At 37.4% G+C, this 22,446-nt stretch overlaps 1 protein-coding gene across 3 annotated transcripts in view; it reads left to right on the top strand.

Annotated features, from left to right (window-relative positions):
- The first annotated feature begins 8 nt into the window (after positions 1 to 8).
- Positions 9 to 22,446, top strand: part of VEZT (vezatin, adherens junctions transmembrane protein) — a 66,169-nt gene continuing 43,731 nt past the window's right edge. Inside the window, exon 1 of one of the 3 annotated variants that reach the window (XM_032874250.1) lies at positions 9 to 163. In XM_032874250.1, the coding sequence (XP_032730141.1) occupies positions 128 to 163 (36 nt within the window). In that variant the 5' untranslated portion in view covers positions 9 to 127. The remainder of the gene's footprint in view (positions 164 to 22,446) is intronic. The other 2 variants (XM_032874251.1, XM_032874248.1) reach the window with 2 other exon arrangements.

Raw genomic sequence — 22,446 nt, forward strand, 5'->3', positions numbered from 1 at the left:
TGCGAGGCATTCTGGGAATTGTAGTTTTCTGAACAGAAGGGACCGTTCTGTAGCAGAAGCCGGGGTGCTGCCGGTTCTCCCGCCTTCATTTCCCATCGTGCTGAGGCGGGTGGCATGGCGGAGAAGGATGACACCAGAGTTTGACGAAGAGGTGGTTTTTGAGGTAAGGGGAAAATGGCGGTGGGTGTGGATTGCCTTTGTTTGAGAAGGTCAAGGGGGAAGGCGAAGGGCCGATCCCGGGAGAAGGGATCGAGTGACGCTCTTACCAGCCTGGGTCACCGAACCTCGGCGATTTCGGGGCCTACTGTTGGTCGCCTCCTGACAGGTGTAGCCCCGGGCACCCTCGCCGCGGCAATCTCCGCCTCGGGCCCGCCCAGAATTCTCAGCTGGGGCCCCGGTTGCTAGGCCGGTGGACCGGAGCCCTGCCAGTTCCTTCCCGGGTGATGGATATGCCGCGGGGCTACTGCGCCCGGGTGGGGCGGGGCCCAGTCGTGCATTTTGGATACTCCTCAGTGCAGCTTAGCCTCCCCCTTTTTCATCCTCGATTTTTTGGGTCAGTATCCAGAAGTGGCTCAGGTCACTATTCACGATCGAGGCGTGGTCCTCGTAATGAAGGCAGCAGGTGCCAGTTTTCTAACACGTTTGAAAATCTGTATGGGGACCTACTGAGAGTGATGAGGACCGAGCCATCTCAACATCTAGGTTCAATTCTTTTGTCCTTTGCTGTTGCGCTAGGTGTAGCCAGTTCCTCTGACTCGAGGCTCTGGGTGTGAGTGCTTTTGTGTGGGACTATTTTAAGACGTTCTCTGCCATCTTGAATGGGAGGAAGAGAAAAAAAAAAGCAGGCGAGTGTTTTATTGCCGTTTATCTATCCGATACAGGTGAAAGCTCACACGCAGTGTAGATATATTGCATATATGTATGCTTTATGTTCACTCATCCAACCAGATTTTAAGGAATTTTTAAAAAGAAATGGCTTATTCCATACACTGGGAAAGCTAGCCATTAAAGAGTGCAGAATGATGAATGTTGAAATATGTATTAATGGTTACTGGAGGATTGATGTGGAAACGGCACTCTGTTCGTGTGGTCTCAGAGAAGCTACACCCAGAGAATGATAGCGGAGGTACATCTTAACTATGAATCGGATTAGGACGAATGGAGAAAATGCGTTCCCGGGAGAGAGAACTGATCATGCCAAGGTTAGGAGGTGTGAAGGTACCTGGCGTGGATTTTTTCAGAGGCATGAGCGTGGAAGGTCGCTATATAAAGTGGTTTGATGTGGCTAGAATGTAGAAGTAGTGGAAGATGAAGTCGTTTTACCAAAAAAAGTCGTTTTGCCAAAATGAAGAGTCTGGATTCGAGGAGCTCATTTGGGAAGACAAGTGTTTGAATTTTGGAAATGAGAGAAGAAATAATGGAATGATGGCTTGGACAGGTAATTCTTAGAATTACAGGTAAAATCAAGGAAACAGTTACATATTGAAGGTGGGAGCTGAAGGAGACAAAAATCTAGGTTGCTCAGATTTCTAGGGTAAAGAAAGCTAGGCGGATGTTCTTTTGTTTTTTTTTTTTAACCCTATTTTTTCTTAGATTTCTGAATATAATAGTAATGCTCAAAAAAACACATTTCATTGTAGAAGATAAACCATTAAATTAAAATCATCCTTTATCCTACCAATCAATGATGGCTGCCATTAACATAATATTATGTGTTCTTACAGACTTTTTTTAAAGCAAGTGTATGTTTAGCGTGTGATATTTTTTAAAGCAAAAGGTATCATAGCATGTAGAATTTTGTATGTATTTTTCATTTAAAATTTTCATGAGTCTTTTTTCATTACTCTTTGAAAACATTATTGATAACATTCCAGCATGTGTGTGTATTTTAATATAACCATATTTCCATTATGGACAGTTATATTGTTTCAAAATACCATTGTAATAACACTGATATGATTCCATCTTTAACTGCAGCTCTGATTTTTCCTTAGAATAATTTCTAGAGGTGAAACTAGTGGGTCAAAAGGATATGACAATTTTTTAAAGACTCCTACAAAAAGGTTATACTAACTTACATTTCCATTAGGAATAAGAATATCAATTTCACCAAATCCTCAGCAATGGCTTTTTTAGTTTCTTTTAATCTTTGCTAATTTGGCAGGGGAAAATATCATCCCATTGTTCTAATTCATATTTTGTGGATTTATTGGAACCATTTTTATTTCTTTCTTTGCATGTTCTTTTTATGTATTTTGTTCATTTTCCTCTTAGACGTTAGCTTTTCTTTTCTTTTTTTTTTTAATTTTTTTCTTTGGTGAGGTTGGGGGCACGATGCAGAGGGAGAGACAGAGAATCTTAGGCAAGCTCCACTGCCAGTGCAGAGCCTGAAGCCTGAAGCCAAGAGAGCTCAATCTACCACCCTGAGATCCTGACCTGAGCCCAGATCAAGAGTCCCAGCACTTAAGCAACTGAACCATCCAGGCACCCCTGGATGCCAGCTTCTTAAAAATTAATTTGTAGGGGCACGTGGATGGCTCAATCAGTTAAGCATCTAACTCTTGGTTTTAACTGAGATCATGATCTCGCAGTTATGGGTCGAGCCCCATTTCCAGCTCAGTGCAGAGTTTGCTTCAGGTTCTCGTTTCTTCCCCCTGCTCATTCGCTCACTTGCTCTCTCTTTCTCTCTCTCTCTCTCTCAAACAAATAAATAAAATATTTCTTTATTGATTTGCAAAAACAAAAAAAATTGATTTGCATGAGTTCTTCTTGTGTTACTTAACCTTATTACACTTGTAGAAAATCATTTCCAGTTTGCTGTTTATTTGCTTTTTATCATATGATCTTTATTGAGGGATAATATTCATAAGAAAAATATACAAATCATAAATGTGCAGATTGACAAATTTTAACATGTTGAATACACCCATGTAATCAATAGCCAAATCAAGAAACGACATCACGAGCACACCAGAAGCTACTTACCTCTTATTTCCTTTGTTAGTCCTGCCCACCTCAGAGAAAACCATTATTTGGACTTGTAATAACTAACTTAATTTTGTCTCCACTGTGCAATTCCAATTGTATATGCTCTTTTTTTGGCTGACTTTTTTTGCTCTCTGGTTTTGTTAGGTTCATCTGTATTGTCATGCGAGCATTTTTTATTTCTCCATAGTATTCCCTGTGAATGTATGACAACTTTTCAATCTGTTCTACAGTTCATGGTTTGGGTAGTTTCCCATTTGGGACTATTATGAATAGTGCTGCTTAGAATATATGTTTTGTTGAACGTGTTTCTGTTGAGTATATACTTAGAAGTAAAATTACTCAGTCATAGGAGAGGCACATATTCACCTTTTGTAGATTTTGTCAAATACTATTCCAACCCAGCTGTACCAGTTTATACTCCTCTACCAGCAGTATATAAGAGGTCTGGTTGCACTACATCCTTACCAACACTTGCTAATATTAGTCTTTCTTGTTAGCCTTCTGGTCTGTCCTCTTGCCTTTAATTTGCATTTTCCTGATAAAGAAATTGAGAGTCTTTTTATATGCTTATGAGCCCATCCATTGTAAAATCCACTTTTGTAAAGCCAATTTATGTTTTTTGCATATTTTTCAATTGGGCTATCTCTTACTGATTTGAAGGAGTTCTTTACTCCTTTATTGGATGCGAGTCTTTGGATATATATACCTCAAATATCTCAGAATATATGTGGCACTCTCTTAATAGTGTCTTTTTTTTTTTTTAAGGTTTTATTTGACAGACAGAGATCACAAGTAGACAGAAACCCACAGAGAGAGAGGAAGGGAAGCAGGCTCCCTGTTGAGCTTGATCCCAGGACCCTGAGATCATGACCCCAGCCAAAGGCAGAGCCTTTAACCCACTGAGCCACCCAGGCACCCCTTAATAGTGTCTTCTAATGAACAGAAGCTCTTAACTCTTAGAATCCAATTAAACCTTTTTCTTTTTGTGGTTAGTGCTTTTAAAGAAATATTTGCCTACTTTAAGGTTAGACAGATACTTTTTCTAAAAGCTTCATTTTACCTTTTGCCTTTAGATCTGTCATCCATCTGAACTGATTTTTATATGGTCAAGTAAAGATCAAGTGAAGATCAAATAAAGATCAACATTATTTTTTTTTCCCTGAATGGATGTCCCATTAACTCGTATTTACTCAGCAGGTGATTCTTTCTCCCACTGAACTACCTACCGTGTTGCTTTTGTAATAGATTAGGATACCTTGAATGTGTGGCTTTATTTCTGGATACTCTTTTTTCCATTGGTCAGTTTGACCATTCTTGTGCCTTAACACATTATTTTAATCACAATAACTTTATAATGGGTTTTAGTGTCTGGTAGGAAAAACCTTTCAGCTTTATTTTCCTTCAGGGTTGCTTTGTGTATTTTTGGTCCTTTGCATTTCCAAATTAATTTTAGAAACAGCCTGTCAGTTTCAGTTGAAAAAGAACCTACTGAGATTCTGACTGGGATTGCTTTGAATCTATAGGTTGATTTGGAGAGACTCACCTGGTTTTACAATACTGAATCTTTTAATCCATGAATTCTTTTACTGCTCACCTTTAAATGAGTCAGTTTCTCATCTCTGTGTTCTAGAAATGATTTTACAAACAGGGAATGCAGGGAACAAAAATAATTTTCCTTCTGTCCTTGTGAGTTCTTGACTAAGACCCCTGGTACTAAAAGATATATTAACAAGAAAAAAAACAAGTTTGTTAACATGTATACCTCATGTATACATGGGAGATACTATTAAAAACCAGAGCTAGATAGTATTTAAGCAGTAAAAACAGATTTTAATCCCAACTATCACAATAGGAGAAAAGAGACCTTAGTGTAGAACCAGGCTCAGTTGCAAATATAGCACCGGCAAGTGGGAATTTCGTTTCTAAGAGGAGACCCTGGGGTTTTAGGGGTTTTGGTTAAGCTGACCTAATAGGATTCTTGCTGAAGACAAGCCTGGGGATGTTGGGACATCAGCCTGGGAGGGTAGTGGAAGATGAGGAACCCAATATCTATCAAGCTGAATCTGAGAACACATGATCACAATCATAAGCAACAACGTAAGAATCAGGAGACCATCACCACATCTGCCTCTCAGTAACCCACAAAGCTGGTGCAGTGGAACTGTAACTCAGAATCTATCCACTGTCTCTACTATAATTGCCTCTTCATGACCAGAAAGCCAGTAACATATCAGGAGGAAGGGAGGGAAGGAGGAGAGAAGAAAGGAAAAGAATGAAGGAAGGAAGAGAAAAAGAAAAAGCCCAGTTTATATCTAGCACTCGAGCTGCAAAATAATTTGGGAAATCTTACCTTTAGCTTTCCTGTCTCTTTAACATAAGAGGCACACTATAAAGAAGGAAGATAGAATGGAGGTTGAACAAATTTAGTTTATCATAACCATCATAGGACCTAACGTCTCTTTCCCTAAGAAAATTTGACTGGATATATTTGGTGTATTTGTTTTAATACTGTTATTATAATGACTTTCAGAGTCAGAAATCAGACTCATTTATGTCTTAAGACTTACTCAAAATGTCATATGCTACCTTAACATTAAAATTTAACATTTTAAGTCAACCATAGTTTTGGAAAATATTCCAAATACATTCTTTCCCTGCTTAAAACTCTTTTAAGTGTCTTGATTTGATATCAATACCAGTTTCCTGGAGTATTAATCAACCTACTATCTTTTCTTATAATTTTGGTCCAGAGGTCACATTTGAGTTGTGATAGTCTGGGTGAGCTAGGGGTACACTGAAAGATGGTGTTGTAGAGGAATTAAGAAAGGAAAGGAAGAGTGAGATTCCCAGGTCTGGGTCCCAGTCCTTGCCTGAGAATCTGACTGCCTTCATTTTATCAGCGCTAGATTCCATATATATATATATGTTCAAAGTTAATTTAATTATCTTGGAGCCCAACTACCCCAAGGAGCTCCAGTGAAAAGGACAGTATAACCTCAGACTTGGACCTTGCAGGCTGAACAAAGTTTAGAAAATTATGAACAGCATATCTAACATGCGTACTAAACAAATAAATACTGAAATATCATTTTATTTTATTTTATCATCATTTTATTCCATAATGTTACCTTTAAGATGTTTTGAGAGTAGGAAATCTCTATTGACCTTAGGTAGGTATTAAAAAGTTCTCATGTTGCCCCTTTGTAGCTTTCATATCTTTTCATTATAAATTAATTGCAGAAACTTTGAGTCATTCATCCTATTTTGAATCCTTCCACTCCCAGAGGGAGGAGTACCTGAAAATAACTTTTTATCTGAAGGACAAATATTTCTACCTCTTTGCATTATTTGTAGTGCCTCTAAACCATTTCTTTGTAATTCCCTATAGGGCTATCGAGTTGGCCTGAAGGGACCCTTTATTCTTTCACATTCCTGTCTGTAGTAACCTTACTCTCTGTAGTTGAACTCTTTCTGGTGGTTGTTGAGATTCATTCTCGTTTCCTTTGTTAATGATTCGAAAGTTAAATTTTGCTCCTCTTATATGGATCTCTTTCCCTCCTTCATACTTCTTAGTAAAGTATTAAATGTTAACTCTTTGTTGGGACTGTGTTCAGGTTTAGCTCCCCTGTCCCAATCCCCACACTAAATCAACCAGATAAATGTGAGATGGCTCTCACACAGTCTTGCACATTTAAAAGTAAATTTAAAAAATCCTCTCTTACTCAGGGCCCCCGCGGGTAGCTTGGTTGAGCGTCCAGCTCTTGATTTCTGTTCAGGTTATGATCTCAGAGTTGTGGGATTGAGCCCTGCTTTGGGCTCTGTGCTGAGCCTGGAACCTGCTTAGGGTTTTCTCCCTGCCCTTCACTTGTGTTTGCTCTCTCTCTCTTTCTCTCTCTTAAAAAAAAAAAAAAAAAAAAAAAAATCCTCTCTTGAGAGAGTCTTCTATCTTTATATTATTTTAATATATTTTAATTGTTTTATTTTTTATTTTTAAAAATTTTAATTCCAGTATGCTTTATATTTTTAAAGGTTGTTACACATCTCTAAAAAAGTTAAGGCATTTTTTTAAGTATCATTTGTGGATTCTTTTCTCCTGGCATTATTGATTTGACTAGTGGAAGTAAATTGTTTTTTTTTTTTTTCTGTGAATATATATTTTGACAGTATTTGCTATTTTGATAATGGAGTTGCTTTCTGGAATAATTATAAAATTTAAGGTATTATATCATTTTATTTTCACTTAAAATGTATCTTTAGTTTTCTGTAGTACACAAAACTATCCACAGTTGCATTATATAAAATACCATGCTACTGAATAGATTGGAGTCATAGCAAAATTCATGTTTTTATCTGTAGTAGAAAGAATACTTATTAATGGAGTTAGTAAATTAGAACCCTATTGACATAAAAGATTAACCAGTAAGGCCAAAGCTAGGTTATTACCAGATGTACAATAGTAAGTTTATTTAACATGAATTATAAAAATTATTCTTGGGGAATAAGTCTTTGATTTTTTTCTGTATGGGTCATGTTGTTTCTTCCATTTTGGCTTCTTCACATAGCCTCAGAGCTCTAATAAGGATTTTAACATTTAAAAAAATAAAATAAGGGGCACCTGGGTGGCTCAGTGGTTAAAGCCCCTGCCTTCGGCTCAGGTCATGATCCCAGGGTCCTGGGATGGAGCCCCATGTTGGGCTCTCTGCTCAGTGGGGACCCTGCTTCCTCCTCTCTCTCTCTCTCTCTGCCTGCTTCTCCACCTACTTGTGATCTCTGTCAAATAAATGAATAAAATCTTTAAAAAAAATAAAAAATAGGGGCGCCTGGGTGGCTCAGTGGGTTAAAGCCTCTGCCTTCGGCTCAGGTCATGATCCCAGGGTCCTGGGATGGAGCCCCGTGTTGGGCTCTCTGCTCAGTGGGGAGCCTGCTCCCTCTCTCTTTGCCTGCCTCTCTGCCTACTTGTGATCTCTGTCAAATAAATAAATAACATCTTTAAAAAAATAAATAAATAAAAATAAATAAAAAATATAAAAAATAAAATAAAACCAATTAAACAAAAAGATTTGGGGCAAAAAGAAAAAGACTTTAACATTTTTTAAAAATATATAAACATTCCAAAAGGTAGTAAGTAGGTCTCTCTTTTTTACTTACATCTGTTGCATTTATGCAACTTTCTTTATCTCAAGTTATGATATACAGTGCTTATTTTTATGGTTGTCTTGGTATAATTATATTAAAGGCTTTTGTTTTTTTTAAGTTTTGAATTTAATCTCTATACCTGGTGTGGGTCTTGAACTCACAACCCGAGATCAAGAGTTGTATTTTCTTCCAACTGAGCCAGCCAGGTGCCCCAAAGGCTTTCATTTTTTAAAAGCGTTGGGGAAAGAGGACTAGACTAGTAGTCAGGAGAATGACATTAATTAGCAAGGATATCTTGAATGAATCATTTGATTTTTTTCTAAAATTTGTCCTATTTATTATAAAGGGGTTAACCAGATCATGCTTCAGTATTAAATTTTTCTCAAATCTCCTAAGTCGAATAACTGAGAGCCTTTACAGTCTTCCATTAATTAAGAAATACAGGAAGAAATTCTGCCCATTTCCAGTCCTTTTTTAGATCAGAAACCCTTACTTAATTTTAGTTTTCCTGGGTCTGTACCATTGTTGCGTAAGTTCCCAAAGTTGGGATTCTGCTGATTAATCCATACCATTTAATCTCATATCTCTTTAACCTTTATTATTAAAGTGTCCTGTCCTGTCCTTTTTTTTTTTTTTTTTTTTTAAACTTTACCTTACAGATTCTCCCCTTCTGATGAAAGGACAGAATGCATCATTTTGAAGTAAAATCTCTCCTTTATCTCTTAAAAGAACCACAAAATCTTTGTCAACTCTTTTTATTATTATCATTTGGGATGAGGAGAAAGGAGAATAAGGTTGGACATGATCTAGTAATTTCCAGACCTCATGTTAATGTCTATTGCATGCTCTTCTCACAACAACATATTGCCAGTGTTTGACCTGGTTCTAACTTTTTTTTTCTGAAGTAGTTAAAAATGAGTTTTACTTCCTCCCTTTACTTCTGCCCTGCATTCAGTAAGTGGCGCATTATATGACAGTTGATTAACCAGATATTGGATGATATAAGGGTAGTGTCGGAACTAGAGAGCACTAAACCAACCATTGCTGTCTTCCTTTCCCTTAGTTAAGACCAAGTTACTGTGACTTTTTAAAAATTCAGTTGATCATGTGAGCTGTGGAAGTCAATTTTCTCCCTTTGCATCTCTTCAACTTTCTTTTTATGGTTATGTTTTGTCTTGGATTAGATACTATTGTTCTGAAGTACACTTGTGCTTTTGTGTAGAAAAAAATATAATTACTCTTTTTAAAACTTTTTGTTGTGTGTAACATTTCATGTAAGATTAATTGAATAGGATGCATTTTGATTGGAAAATTTTAGAAGCCTGCAGCCGGGAAAATTTATGAGTATATGTTTTACCTGCTGCTAGTGTAAAAATATTTTAAAGACAAGTTTTAAGTAATATCTTTTAAAGGCATTTCAAAAACCCTATTTTTTCTATTACTTCTGCAGTCACTGAGTAATACTGAGTGGCAATGAAGAAATTATGTTGAGGTTTTTTCAGAGAGCTGCTTCTGATAGGAAAATGCTTAGTAATGATGAAGACACACCCTCCAGTTCAGTGGCCATTTTGTAGTGTAGCTCTTCTGGAGAAACAAGTGGGAACCATCAAAGAAAGAAGTGTATGGATCAAAAGAATATGGGCAAAGGGCAATAAATTTTTCATCTAGGTCAACTGGAGAAATTAAATTATGCTGCCCGTGAGTAGTAGTTTATTTAATAAGTAGGACCAATTTTTATGGATGCTTTTTGCTTACTTAATCTTCTTGGTTTCTGTGATTAGATTTTGCTTTGTTCGTATTGAGGAACAATTAAATTAATGCTTGGATTCAAGGCTTTGGGTGTAGTAACTTAGAAGTTATGTTGAAATGTGACAACTCCAAAAAGTATTCCCTGTTATTTCATAGTTAATCTTGCAAGGTACTTTTTTATGATATTATCTGTCCAAGGTTTAAGATTGGGGGTGGGGGAGGCAGTGAGTTGTTATTTTCAAATTATACTTTCTGATTGCATACTGATTTAAAGATAAGTGAGAAGTCTGTAGAATTCAGTATATTGGCAATATAACTAATAGTAATGGGAAAATTTATTTTGTAGGGTTTGTTAATTATGACAGTCTTAGCTCTTTAAAACTAAAAGAGTCTTCATTAAAAATAGAAAAAATAGCTACCTTGTGTAATTTGGTAATGACAGTCTTCCTCATCAGCATATTTTGTGTGGTGTTCTGCAGTTAGCCTAGAAGAAATAAGGGAATCAGCAATTGACAACAGGAGTTCCTCCTTTTTCATCAGCTTTTTCCCAGGAAATTGCTGTTCTATATGTGATAATTACATTTAGACCTATAGCTTTAAATTATATTCAAAGATAAAAGAATCAAAATATTTTTAATTGCTAATAATAATTTCCAGGCTAATATTCTCCATCCAATGCCCTTAATTACAGATATCTTTTCTTTAAAGATTTTGTTTTGAATAAAAGATCTTTTAGAGATTCCTTTGGCATGGCAGAAACTTATAAAAACATTTAACTTAACATTATAGTACTTTCTCTTCTGAAGAAATAAAAAATGGATACAAATTTTTAAAGAAAAGTTACCCATAAGTAATTTGATGAATTTTTTTAACAAGGGAATGGAAACAAAGGCTTCTAGGTAAGCACAGGTTTATTGTAAGTAGAGGTGTTCATTAACAAAGTCACTTTTCCATTATACAATTTCATGTCTTTGTGCCAGTGCCTCCTTCCTCCTGCTGCCTTCTATTAGTAGCTAACTGCCTTTTCCTATTGCTTCTTGTGTTTAATATAGAGTTGCAGAGATCAAATGACATCTGACAATAGTTAGCATTTTATCAGACCTAATAGCATGGCTTTGATGTAGTACTGATATTTTAAGTAATGAAACTGTGTAATAGTTGACTAGATCATTAATTTTGATACAGGAAAGAACACAGGATCAATTCTAGTCATTTGCTAAACTAACAGTTCAGCACCTTTTAAATCAGGCCTTATGCTAGGCACCTTTTTCCACACAAATAACACATGAATATATTCTTATTATAAAAAAGTCAAATAATACAGGGAAACCATTAGCTTTCCCTTAATCCTCCTTTTCTTCCCCTGTTCTTCTTTTCTTCCCAGAAGTAATCACTGATCACTGTAACCAGTTTTATTCCAGATCATTTAGAGTATGGTTTATTCATATATATATATGCAAATATATGCATAATACCATAGGAATGTATCCTTTGACTTTTTAATAATGTAAATGGGGTTCTTCAGTGGCTATAGTAGTCAGTATTCTTATATGTACATTTAAGCATTCTTTTATAATTATATCCCTAAAATAGATAGCTAGTAGAATTGCTAGGTCAATGGATATATTTATATTTTTATAGATATACTCCCACTTATAGTGTACGAAGTATCTTTTTCCTTATACCCTTGCCAACACTAAACATGATCAAATTTAACTGTTGCCAACTACCAGATTAAAATTATATATTTGTTTGAATTTGCACTTCTTCTATCAAGGATAAAGTCTAATATGTTTTTGTTTGTATTCTTCCATTTGTATTTTTTTTTCTTTGAACTGCCTCTTTCTATCCTTCGCCCATATTTTCAGTTTTTAGTATTTTCTTATTGGATTATACAGTCTTAATGTAAATTAAAGGAATCAATGTTGCCGTATGTTGGTCATATTTTCTTTCTAGTGTCATAAGAGGGTTGTTTTTTTTTTTAAGATTTTATTTACTTGTTTACTTATTTGACAGAGAGAGGGAGATTACAAGTAGGCAGAGAGACAAACAGAGAGAGAGGGAAGCAGGCCCCCTTCCGAGCAGAGAGCCCGATGCAGGGCTTGATCCCACGACCCTGAGATCATGACCTGAGCCGAAGGCAGAGGCTTAACCCACTGAGCCACCCAGGAGCCTCTTAAGAGTTGTTTTAAAAACCCAGTGAGCTGGACTTGAAAGTAATTTGTGAGAATCAATTAGTATTGTTTTTATAGTCCCAAGATTCTTTGCAGCCAGTTTTAAGGTTGTGTAATCTGAGGTAAATACGTATGAATTATAGCTCATCTGAAGAGGAGAGATTGAAAATAAATATTATCAGGAGAGTTATGATGTATTGAATTTTCTAACTTCATCTGTTAGATAATTTTAAAATTAACAAGTCCAGTTTCTGGTCAAAAAAAAAAAAAACTATGCAAAGTACTATATTCGACTGAGTTAATGAATTAATTCTACATTGTTTATAGTGAATAAATAACAGCTTTGGCTCTATTGGTCACTTGTATTTTCAAATCCTGGCTCTATCATTTACTATTTCTGTGACCTTGGCCAAGTTACTTGGTCTCTATATGTCTTATTTTTCTCTTATCTTAAATGAGCTATGCCTCATAAAGTTATTACAAAGATGAAATGAGTTAGTACATACAAATGCTTAGAAATGTGCCTGGCACAGTGTAGATACCCAGTAAATAGTGCTGAGTTGTTGCTGTTGTTTGGGGAGAAATTAATAGAGAATCAACCAAACAGATGTGAACTGATACTGACCATTCTCTTGTGAGAAAAAAGCATCTCAATATTATCAAACAGAATTAGCCTCTTAGTACTAACATCTCCAGACCGGAGGTAAACACTGCTGTAACCTAAGAAATGGGCTGATAGACAGGTCAACGACAATTTCCAGACTCCCACTACTTATGGCCCCCAAAGCCTGTGGGAAGCTGCAGCGCTGGAATACTTGCTTAATTGTGTTTGTGTGAACTTGATCATATCGACTCTGTCACCCTTGGTGACTAGATTTCTAAATTGGTAATCTGTTACCTGTTGATTATTTTTCTTTGCCTTTATACTTGAAAATTTTCCTTTGGTTTCTGCCTGAATTATTCCCAATTGTTACTTTATTAACTCTTGGCTAATAAAAACAGAACTCTCTTTAAGGATGAATAAACAGAAAAATCATGGAGCCCGGAGATCATACGAACAATTCTATGACGATTTGGAGTTGCCACTCTCCAAGATATATTCACAGAATGGGGGGAAACCAAGATATGTGTTTCCAGATTCAAGTGACCATAGTTCTATGAAACCGAAGTCCACCAGTGAAAGGGGAATAATTTGAGATGAGGACAACCTGAAGAGAGGAAAAAAAATATGACTGAATTAATAATTATATCATGCAGGACCAGCATTTTGGACTTTACAGAATATAAAATCTGGTATGGCAGTCATTTCTTGATCTGTTGGCTTTCCATACCTGAATATTAAAACAAGTATTTTAAAACAGTAAGGGGCACCTGGCTGGCTCAGTTGGTAGAGCATGCAACTCTTGATTTCAGGGTCATGAGTTCAAGCCCCACATTAGGCATGGAGCTTAATTTTAAAAAGAAAAAAAAAAAAAAAAGACAAGAAAAGACTTGGTTCTTCCTTCTAAATACCCTTTTTCCTCAAAGAGAATTTTGTGTTATTAAGGGTGTAGGCTTTGGACTCAACATCAGCTACCTTTATATTCTTGCTGGGTGATCTTAGACAAGTTATTTAATTTCCGTATGCCCTAATTTCCTTCTAACGTTGGAGGAGTAGTAATAATTTGTCTTTAGAAGTTTGCTGTTAGGAGTAAATAAGGTATTATAAAACATCCTTAAGGCCTGCCATATAAGCAACCCAAGAAATGTTAACTGTCTTTACTCTTACTCTTACTATTTTCCAGCTTTGGCTATATGCTTTTCTAAAATATTGGCCTCTCTGAGGGCCCTCTTATCTTCTTTGTATTATCTCTAGCTCCTCTTATCATCTCTTTATGATTCTATACCTGTATATTACCCTGTGGGTTTGCCACCATACCTATTTGCTAAAAGCTCAGATATGTGCATTCAAACTAGGGCAATTTCCTGATCTCCAGACATTTTAGGTCTAAGTTATTCATGTTTGAGTATATCACAGGCTCTCTTCAGAATTTTGTTCTGCCGCTATTTTATATTTAAGTAAATAGCATCACCTAATTGTCCAAACCAGAAATCTAGGTACGAGTCATCTTGGCCCCCTCCCTTGCCAGCCACTTTCAAGCATAAATGGGTACTAACCAAATTTGGAGAGAAGGTATTCACAAACTAATGAATGTTGGTTATGTTTTGGGAGAGGGAGTAGAGGTGAAGGGTAGGATGAAGGTACTTTTTATATCTTTTTTGTTTTTTGAATTTTTATTTAAAAATAGCAAAACACTAAAAAAGAAAAGCTGCAAGGTTAGGCAGTTGAACTTAATTTCCTTTTATAGCTACAAAAAAAAGTTTATAACTTTTTCTTGACTATTCCCAGTGAGAACTTAGTGGCAGAAAATTCCTGTAATTTAGTACCAGACATATAGTAGGTACTCAATAAATATTTGATTAATGATAAGTGAGCAAGTGATGATTGCCATGTGTTTCCCCTTTTCTAGCTAAGTGATTTTTCCAGTGGAATGCTATTTGCACTCAGTCAATGGCACCTAGAAGACAGAGCAGATAGTTGGTAAGAAACCAGAATCAGAATTTGACCAATAGTTACTGTAGACTACAAAGTGCTTTTCTAAGAGTGTACAGCTCTGCAAACCACTCCTTCTGGGAAAGAGAAGGGGAGAGTCTATAGGGTGCATCAGAGGTAGTGTGAAAAGAGCATCTACGGTTCTGTGGGCTGATCCTTAGCCTGATGCAGGTGCTTGGTAGTGAGCCTGTAGCACTGACAGGGATGTGCCTGTAACCAAAGGAAATCACTTTTGATGGCTGGTTTAAAAAAAAATTTTTTTTAAGGTTTTATTTATTTATATGACAGAGAGAGATCAGGAGTAGGCAGAGAGGCAGGCAGAAAGAGAGCAGGGGAAGCAGGCTCCCTGCTGAGCAGAGAGCCCGATGCGGGACTCTATCCCAGAACCTTGAGATCATGACCTGAGCTGAAGGCAGAGGCTTAACCCACTGAGCCACCCAGGAACCCCTGGTTAAAATTTTAATGTATAAATTTGGATGCAGTTATTTTGAAGATAACTCATTTCACTCTTAGAATGCCTCTTGAGGTTTAGATTACAAGTCATGGAAAAATAGCTAATTTCCCATTTTGGTTTTTGCCTTTTTAATCTATCATTCTCCCAGAATAAAAAGTAAGGAAAAGAGCTGCTGGGCTACTTACTTTTTGTGAAATTTTTCAGTCTGATTCCTTATGCTCTAAAACAAGGTTTTTCAACCTCAGCACTATTGACAGTTTGAGCTGACAAGGAGTGGGATTTCTCCTGTGCACTGTAGGATGTTACATAGCATCCCTAACCTCTGCCCACTCTATGCCAGTACCATTCCTCCCCTCCTCAGTTCTAACAACCAAAAATGTCTTAAGACCTTGAAGTTGGAGGATGGGGGCAAAATCTACTTTGAGGACTTCTGCTCTGTAGGAACATACTGTTTGGTTTTGGTTTTGGTTTTTTGTTTTTAACTGTCTTAATGCTGTTTTTAAAACATGGTCTAAAAGTCACATAACTGAGCCTTGCTTATTCCCCAAACTTTTCATTAGTCAGTGGAAAGTGAATATGAATGACTGACATTGAAAGGTAATTATTCATTTATTTGTATCTCCACTGAGACTGGTAACTTCAAATCTTATTGCTAGAGGATATCTTTGACATTTGTTATACTTGGTGGTAGTATTGAGTGACCTGGTCATTGTTGCAGAAAATTTGCCAGTGCAAATATTTGCCCAATAGTATATGAACACTTTTTATGAATACATAGAGTATTATGTGCATGTGTTATAGTATGTTAGTTGGTGCTGGTGTGGTTTCATTTAAAGATATAACTAAATTAACATTTGCTTTTTGTTATATTCTCTTTCAGTAGATATTAGAAGCTCTACTACCATTATATGGAAGTTTGAAAAGACACAGATGTTCTGTTCTAAAATTTAATAAGCTTATCTTTTCCCCACATTAAAAGAAAAAGTTGAATTTTCTCAATTTTACATTTTTTTTAAAGATTTTATTCATTTATTTAACAGATCACAAGTAGGCAGAGAGGCAGGCGGGGTGGGGGGGGGGAAGCAGGCTCCCCGCTGAGCAGAGAGCCCGATGTGGGGCTCGATCCCAAGACCCTGGGATCATGACCTGAGCCGAAGGCAGAGGCTTTAGCCCACTGAGCCACCCAGGCACCCTCAATTTTACATTTTTTTGCATGTTACTTTCTTAAATCATTTATACCAGATTCTAGGAAAACTTGACATCTGATTATTTATTTATTTATTTGTTTAAATTCAAGTAAGTTAACATATAGTGTTGTATTGGTTTCAGGAGTAAAATTTAGTGATTAACCACTTACCTGTAACATGCAGTGCTCATCACAAATGCCTTCCTTAATGCCCATGATGAATTTAGCCCATCCCCCTACCCACTACACCACCAGCAACCTTCCCTTTGTTTTCTGTAATTAAAAGTGACTAATGGTTTGCCTCCCTCTGTTTTTTCTTACTTTATTTCTCCTTCCCTTCCCCTATGTTCGTTCACCTGTTTTATTTCTTAAATTCCACATATGAGTGAAACCTTAGGGTATTTGTCCTTCTCTGACTGACCAGTTTTCCTTAGCATAATACCTTCTAGTTCTATCCATGTCACTGCAAATGATAAGATTTCATGCTTTTTGATGGCCAAGTAATATTCCATTGTATATATACACCATATTTTGTTTATCTGTTCATCAGTCAATGGACAGTTGGGCTCTTTCCATAATTTGGCTGTTGTTGATAGCACTGCTATAAACATTGGAGTGCATGTGCTCCTTTGGATGAGCATTTTTGTATCCTTTGGATAAATACCTAGTAGTGCAATTGCTGGGTCATAGGGCAGTTCTGTATTTAACTTTTTGAGGAATCTCCATGCTGTTTTCCAGAGTGGCTGCACCAGTTTGCATTCCCACCAGCAGTGCAAAAGGGTTTCTCTTCCTCTGCATCCTCACTAATACCTGTTGTTTCCTGAGTTGTTAATTTAAGCCATTCTGGCCAGTATGAGATGGTATCGCATTATGGTTTTGATTTGTATTTCCCTGATGTTGAGTCATGTTCCTTTTTTTTTTTTTCAATCTGTCTGTTAGCCGTTTGTGTGTCTTCTCTAGAGAGATGTCTGTTCATGTCTTCTGCCCATTTCTTAACGGGACTATGTATTTCTTAGATGTCGAGTTTGATTGGTTCTTTATAGATTCTAGATACTCCCTTTGTCCACTAGGTCATTTGCAAATATCTTCTCCCATTCTGTTGATTGTCTTTTAGTTTTGTTAATTGTTTCCTGTAATGTTTCCTTCACTGTGCAGAAGCTTTTTATCTTGATGAGGTCCCAATAGTTCATTTTTGCTTCTTCCCTTGCCTCCAGAGACGTATCAAGTAAGAAGTTGCTATGGCCAAGGTCAGAGAGGTTGCCGCCAATTTTCTCCCCTAGGATTTTATGGTTTCCTGTCTTACAATAAAGTCTTTCATTCATTTTGAGTTTATTTTTGTGTATGGGGTAAGAAAGTGGTCCAGTTTCATTTTTCTGCATTTCGCTGTCCAGTGTTCCCAATACCATTTGTTGAAGAGGCTTTTTTCCCCCTCATTCGATATTTTTTCCTCCTTTGTTGAAGATTAGTTGACCATATAGTGTGGGTCCATTTCTGGGTTCTCTATTCTGTTCCATTGATCTGTGTGTCTGTTTTTGTGTCAGTACCATACTGTATCGATGATTACAGCTTTGTAATAGAGCTTGAAGCCTAAGATTATGATGCCTCCCGCTTTGCTTTTCTTTTTCAACATTACTTTGGCTCTTTGGGGTCTTTTCCAGTTCCATACAAATTTTAGGATTATTTGTTCTAGTTCTGTGAGAAATGCTAGTGTTATTTCGATCAAGTTTGCATTGAATGCGTTGATTGCTTTGGGTAGTATAGAGATTTAACAATATTTTTTCTTCCAATCCATGAGCATGGAATGTTTTTCTATTTCTTTGTGCTTCAATTTCTTTCCATGTTCTATAGTTTTCAGCATACAGATCTTTTAACTGGCATCTGACTTTTTAAAACTAACAATGGACTTTTAAAATTATACATAAAAAGAAAGAATAATACAGTGAAAGTTCCATGTACCCAGCTTCAGCTTGAGCAGGTGTTAACATTTTGCCAAACTGATCTGTTCCTCTTCCACCCCAACCTTTTTTCTTGGACTCTTTCAGAGTCTAAGAAGATCCCAGACATTACCTAATTTCACCTGTAAGTACTTTCTTATACATCTCTAACAGATCAGTATGTTCTCTTTTTTAAAAAATGCTAACTCCCATATAATTATTTAATAGAATTAGTAATAATTCCCTAATTTGTCACCAGCTAGACCCTAAGACCTGACCTTCACTACTCACCTGCTTCTACCTACTGACTTTTGTCCCACATTATTCCTTAAGTTCTTCTTTCAAGCTTATCTTTTAGGTTAGGCAAAAGAACTGAAGGGCATAACATCCCATGATATAAACTGAAACTACCCCTCAAGCAGTATGGACTGCCTGGACAAACAATTCCGTACAGCCCAGATCACCCAGACTGGTTTGAATTTAACTCTTAGCTTGCACCTACACAGTTGGACCATGTGTGGAGTGACGAACAATTACCTTTACCTCATTCTAATACTAAAACTTCCATCCAAGAAGGAGCACAAGCCTCATTTATAGAACATAAGATATATATGGGCATGTTTCCTTTTTTTTTTTTTTTTAAGATTTTATTTATTTATTTCACAGAGAGAGAGCACATGCAGGGGAGTGGCAAGGAGAGGGAGAATCAAGCTTCCCACCGAGCAGGGAGCCCCATGTGGGGTTGATCCCAGGACTCTGGGATCATGACTCAAGCTGAAGGCAGATGCTTAACTGACTGAGTCCCCCAGCTATCCCTATAGTCATGTTTCCTTAAGACACATGCCCTGCCTTACACCTGTCTTTAGCGGTGACAAGGCACCCCTATCTAAATATTCATTCTAATGCTAAATAAAAGAAACCGGTTCTCCCTTGTTCCGGGCATCAGGCTTTGGAAGTTATTCCCCATGATCTCCTTATTTGCTGCAAGTAAAGTTTCCTTTGTGTGACAGCTCACCTGGTGTAATTCCTGTCTGTGACTCACCAAGGAGCAAACTCACATTAGTTCGGTTATAGTATCACCTAATGGCTAGTCTGCATTTGGATTTTGAGTATCTTAAGAAATGTCTTCTTGAGGCACCTCGGTGGCTCAGTGGGTTAAAGCCTCTGCCTTCAGCTCAGGTCATGATCCCAGGGTCCTGGGATGGAGCCCCGCACCAGGCTCTCTGCTCGACGGGGAGCCTGCTTCCTCCTCTCTCTCTGCCTGCCTCTCTGCCTACTTGGGATCTCTCTGTCAAATAAATAAATTTTTAAAAATTAAAAAAAAAATGTCTTCTTATAATTGTTCAAACCAGGATCTAAACAAAACCCATACATCACATTTGAGTGATATGTCCCTTTAGTCTTAAGCAGTTTTCTCCACTTCCTCCACCTTTATTATATCACTTATTTGTTGAAGAAACTGGGTAATTTGCTATGTAGAATTTCTGTATTTTGGCATTGACTAATTGCATAGGATAACATGGCATTTGATTTAGCACAGACTATAATAGTATAGCATATTACTTTTTTATCTTGTTTGTCAGAGAACATCATGAGTTTTGTTTTAGCACTTGAACAAATTTAAGAAATCCGTAGCACCCTTATTTTGTATTTAAGGAAGAGCTGGGACCAAGAGAGGATTTTCCAGAAACATAGCAGAAGACTCAGTATTTTCCTTGGTAGTTGAAAGCAATGGTCCTATCAGAAGTATCATATGATGAAACATTAGCGAAGACCTCACCTGTTTTGTTTTGTTTTCTTCCCTGTGCCTAGATATTGCCTGGCATAGAGAAGATGTTCAATCAGTATTTATTATTGAATGAGTTGCTTAATTCTGTCATGTTGTCATGTTGCCTGTTCCCTCTCCAGCCTAGAACCTGGAAGGTTACAACTTATTTTCTCTGTAATGTTTAAAGCAGTTTAGAAGAGGGCCACCAGAGTGGCTTAGTTGGTTAAGCGTCTCTCTTTTTTTTTTTTTTTTTTTTTTTAAGATTTTACTTATTTATTTGCGAGAGAGAGAGAGCATGTGTGGAGAAAGGTCATCGGGAGAAGCAGACTCCTTGCCAAGCAGGGAGCCCAGTGTGGGACTGTATTCCGTGACTCCAGGATCATGACCTGGGCTGAAGGCAGTCCCTTAACCTGAGCCACTCAGGCGCCCCAAGCATCTTGACTCTTGATTTCGGCTCAGGTCGTGATCTCAGGGTTGTGGATAGAGCCCCATGACAGGCTCTGTGCTGACATGGAGTATGGAGCCTGCTTAAGAATCTCTCTCTCAGGGTGTCTGGGTGGCTCAATGGGTTAAAGCCTCTGCTTTTGGCTCTGCTCATGATCCCAGAGTCCTGGGATCGAGCCCCCATGTTGGGCTCTCTGCTCAGCAGGGAGCCTGCTTCCCTTCCTCTCTCTCTGCCTACCTATGATCTCTGTCTGTCAGATAAATAAATAAAATCTTAAAAAAAAAAAAAAGAATCTCTCTCTCCCGTTGCCCCTGCCCCACGCATGTGCACGCTCTTTCTCTAAAACGAAAAAAATAAAGTCAGTTTAGAAGAGAGAACAATGATGAAAGTATTTTACCCATCACTTCAATGTTGGCACCAGTTTATCTTCCTTTTTAAATGCAGACCAGCAATATGTTACTGGCAAACCAGCAATATGATACCGGCACTTCTATAGAAAGTAGCACAAATCATGTAGAAAACAAACAATGCATTAAATGAGTGTTTCAAGCTTGATATATCCTTCGGTGTGGGATCCGTTATCTTCAGTGGGTGGGTGGGCATGAAGTGCTGGTAGTCCCTGACTTAAATGAGTCATTTTCTTGAAGTGCTTATTCAGCAAAAATGTTGGGGTTTCCTGTGTATTTTTGTTTATTTTTCTTACAAAAGTAGGTTTCAGCCATCAGAAAAATCTCAGCACAACCAGAGACTCTTGGCTGTCTTTCATTTAGCAAAATTCTTTCTGGTGCTATGATGTGTGTTTTCTGTCAGCTAAAATTTACAGGAATAGTGAACCACAAGGATTTCCTGAGGAGAAGCTCCCACATGCTGTGTCTGAGGTTTCTCATATTTCTTTTGGCAACAATAACATTCTCCAATATGACAAAATTATAGTTTGAGTCCAGTGCTAATAATTTCTCTTCAAAAAAAAAACTGAAACATTTGTGGTTCTGTTTTGCTTGAACTCAGGAAAAAGGTTATAACAGAAAATTACCTATCATCACCTACTCTGCCTTACCCTCCACAAAAAAAGCCCCTTTCTGAGGCTGCCATCAACCTATAATAAACACTATATGAAACATAGAAATTTCAGTGTATTTGTTTATAAGCCTAATAGCCCCAGACCTATAAATATAGTGGTTAGGGCTGTTGCAATGGGCGATCACATTTTAATATTAACACATTTGCCTTTTCACTCTCATTTGTGTATTGAATATGAAAAGCTCATCAGTATGGTTTTATATTCCATACTTAATTAACTTTTTCAAAACTATCACTTGTCGAGTTTATAGCTATTCTTTGTTAATGCAGTTAGCAGGAAAGACTGTTAAAATACTCCCTTTCCAGGGGCGCCTGGGTGGCTCAGTGGGTTAAGCCTTTGCCTTCAGCTCAGGTCATGTTCCCAGGGTCCTGGGATTGAGCCCCGCATTGGGCTCTCTGCTCAGCAGGAAGCCTGCTTCCCTCTCTCTCTCTGCCTGCCTCTGCCTACTTGTGATCTCTGTCTGTCAAATAAGTAAATAAAATCTTAAAAAAAAAAAAAAATTCCCTTTCCGGGGCACCTGGATGGCTCAGTTGGTTAAGCATTTGAAGTCATGATCTCAGGGTCCTGGGATCAAGCCCCATGTTGGGCTCTCTGCTCAGCAGGGAGTTGGCCTCTTCCTCTCTCTTTGATTCTCCTCCATTTGTGCTCTCTCCGTCTCTGTCTGTCTCAAATAAATAAATAAAATCTTAAAAAAAAAAAAATACTCCCTTTCCAACCACTTATCTTTATTTGTTTGTTTAAGTAGGCTCCATGCTGGGCTTGAAGCCCAGTGTGGGGCGTGAACTCACCACCATGAGATCATAAGACCTGAGCTGGTATCGAGTCAGATGCATAACCAACTGAGCTACCAAGGCGCCCCCAACTACTTATCTGTTTAAGGCTTGATTTTCTTCTTTCTTTCTTTCTTTCTTTCTTTCTTTCTTTCTTTCTTTCTTTCT

The sequence above is a fragment of the Lontra canadensis genome, unplaced genomic scaffold (assembly GCF_010015895.1).
Source record: "Lontra canadensis isolate GAN:19392208 unplaced genomic scaffold, GSC_riverotter_1.0 scaffold52, whole genome shotgun sequence".
Classification (NCBI taxonomy): domain Eukaryota; kingdom Metazoa; phylum Chordata; class Mammalia; order Carnivora; family Mustelidae; genus Lontra; species Lontra canadensis.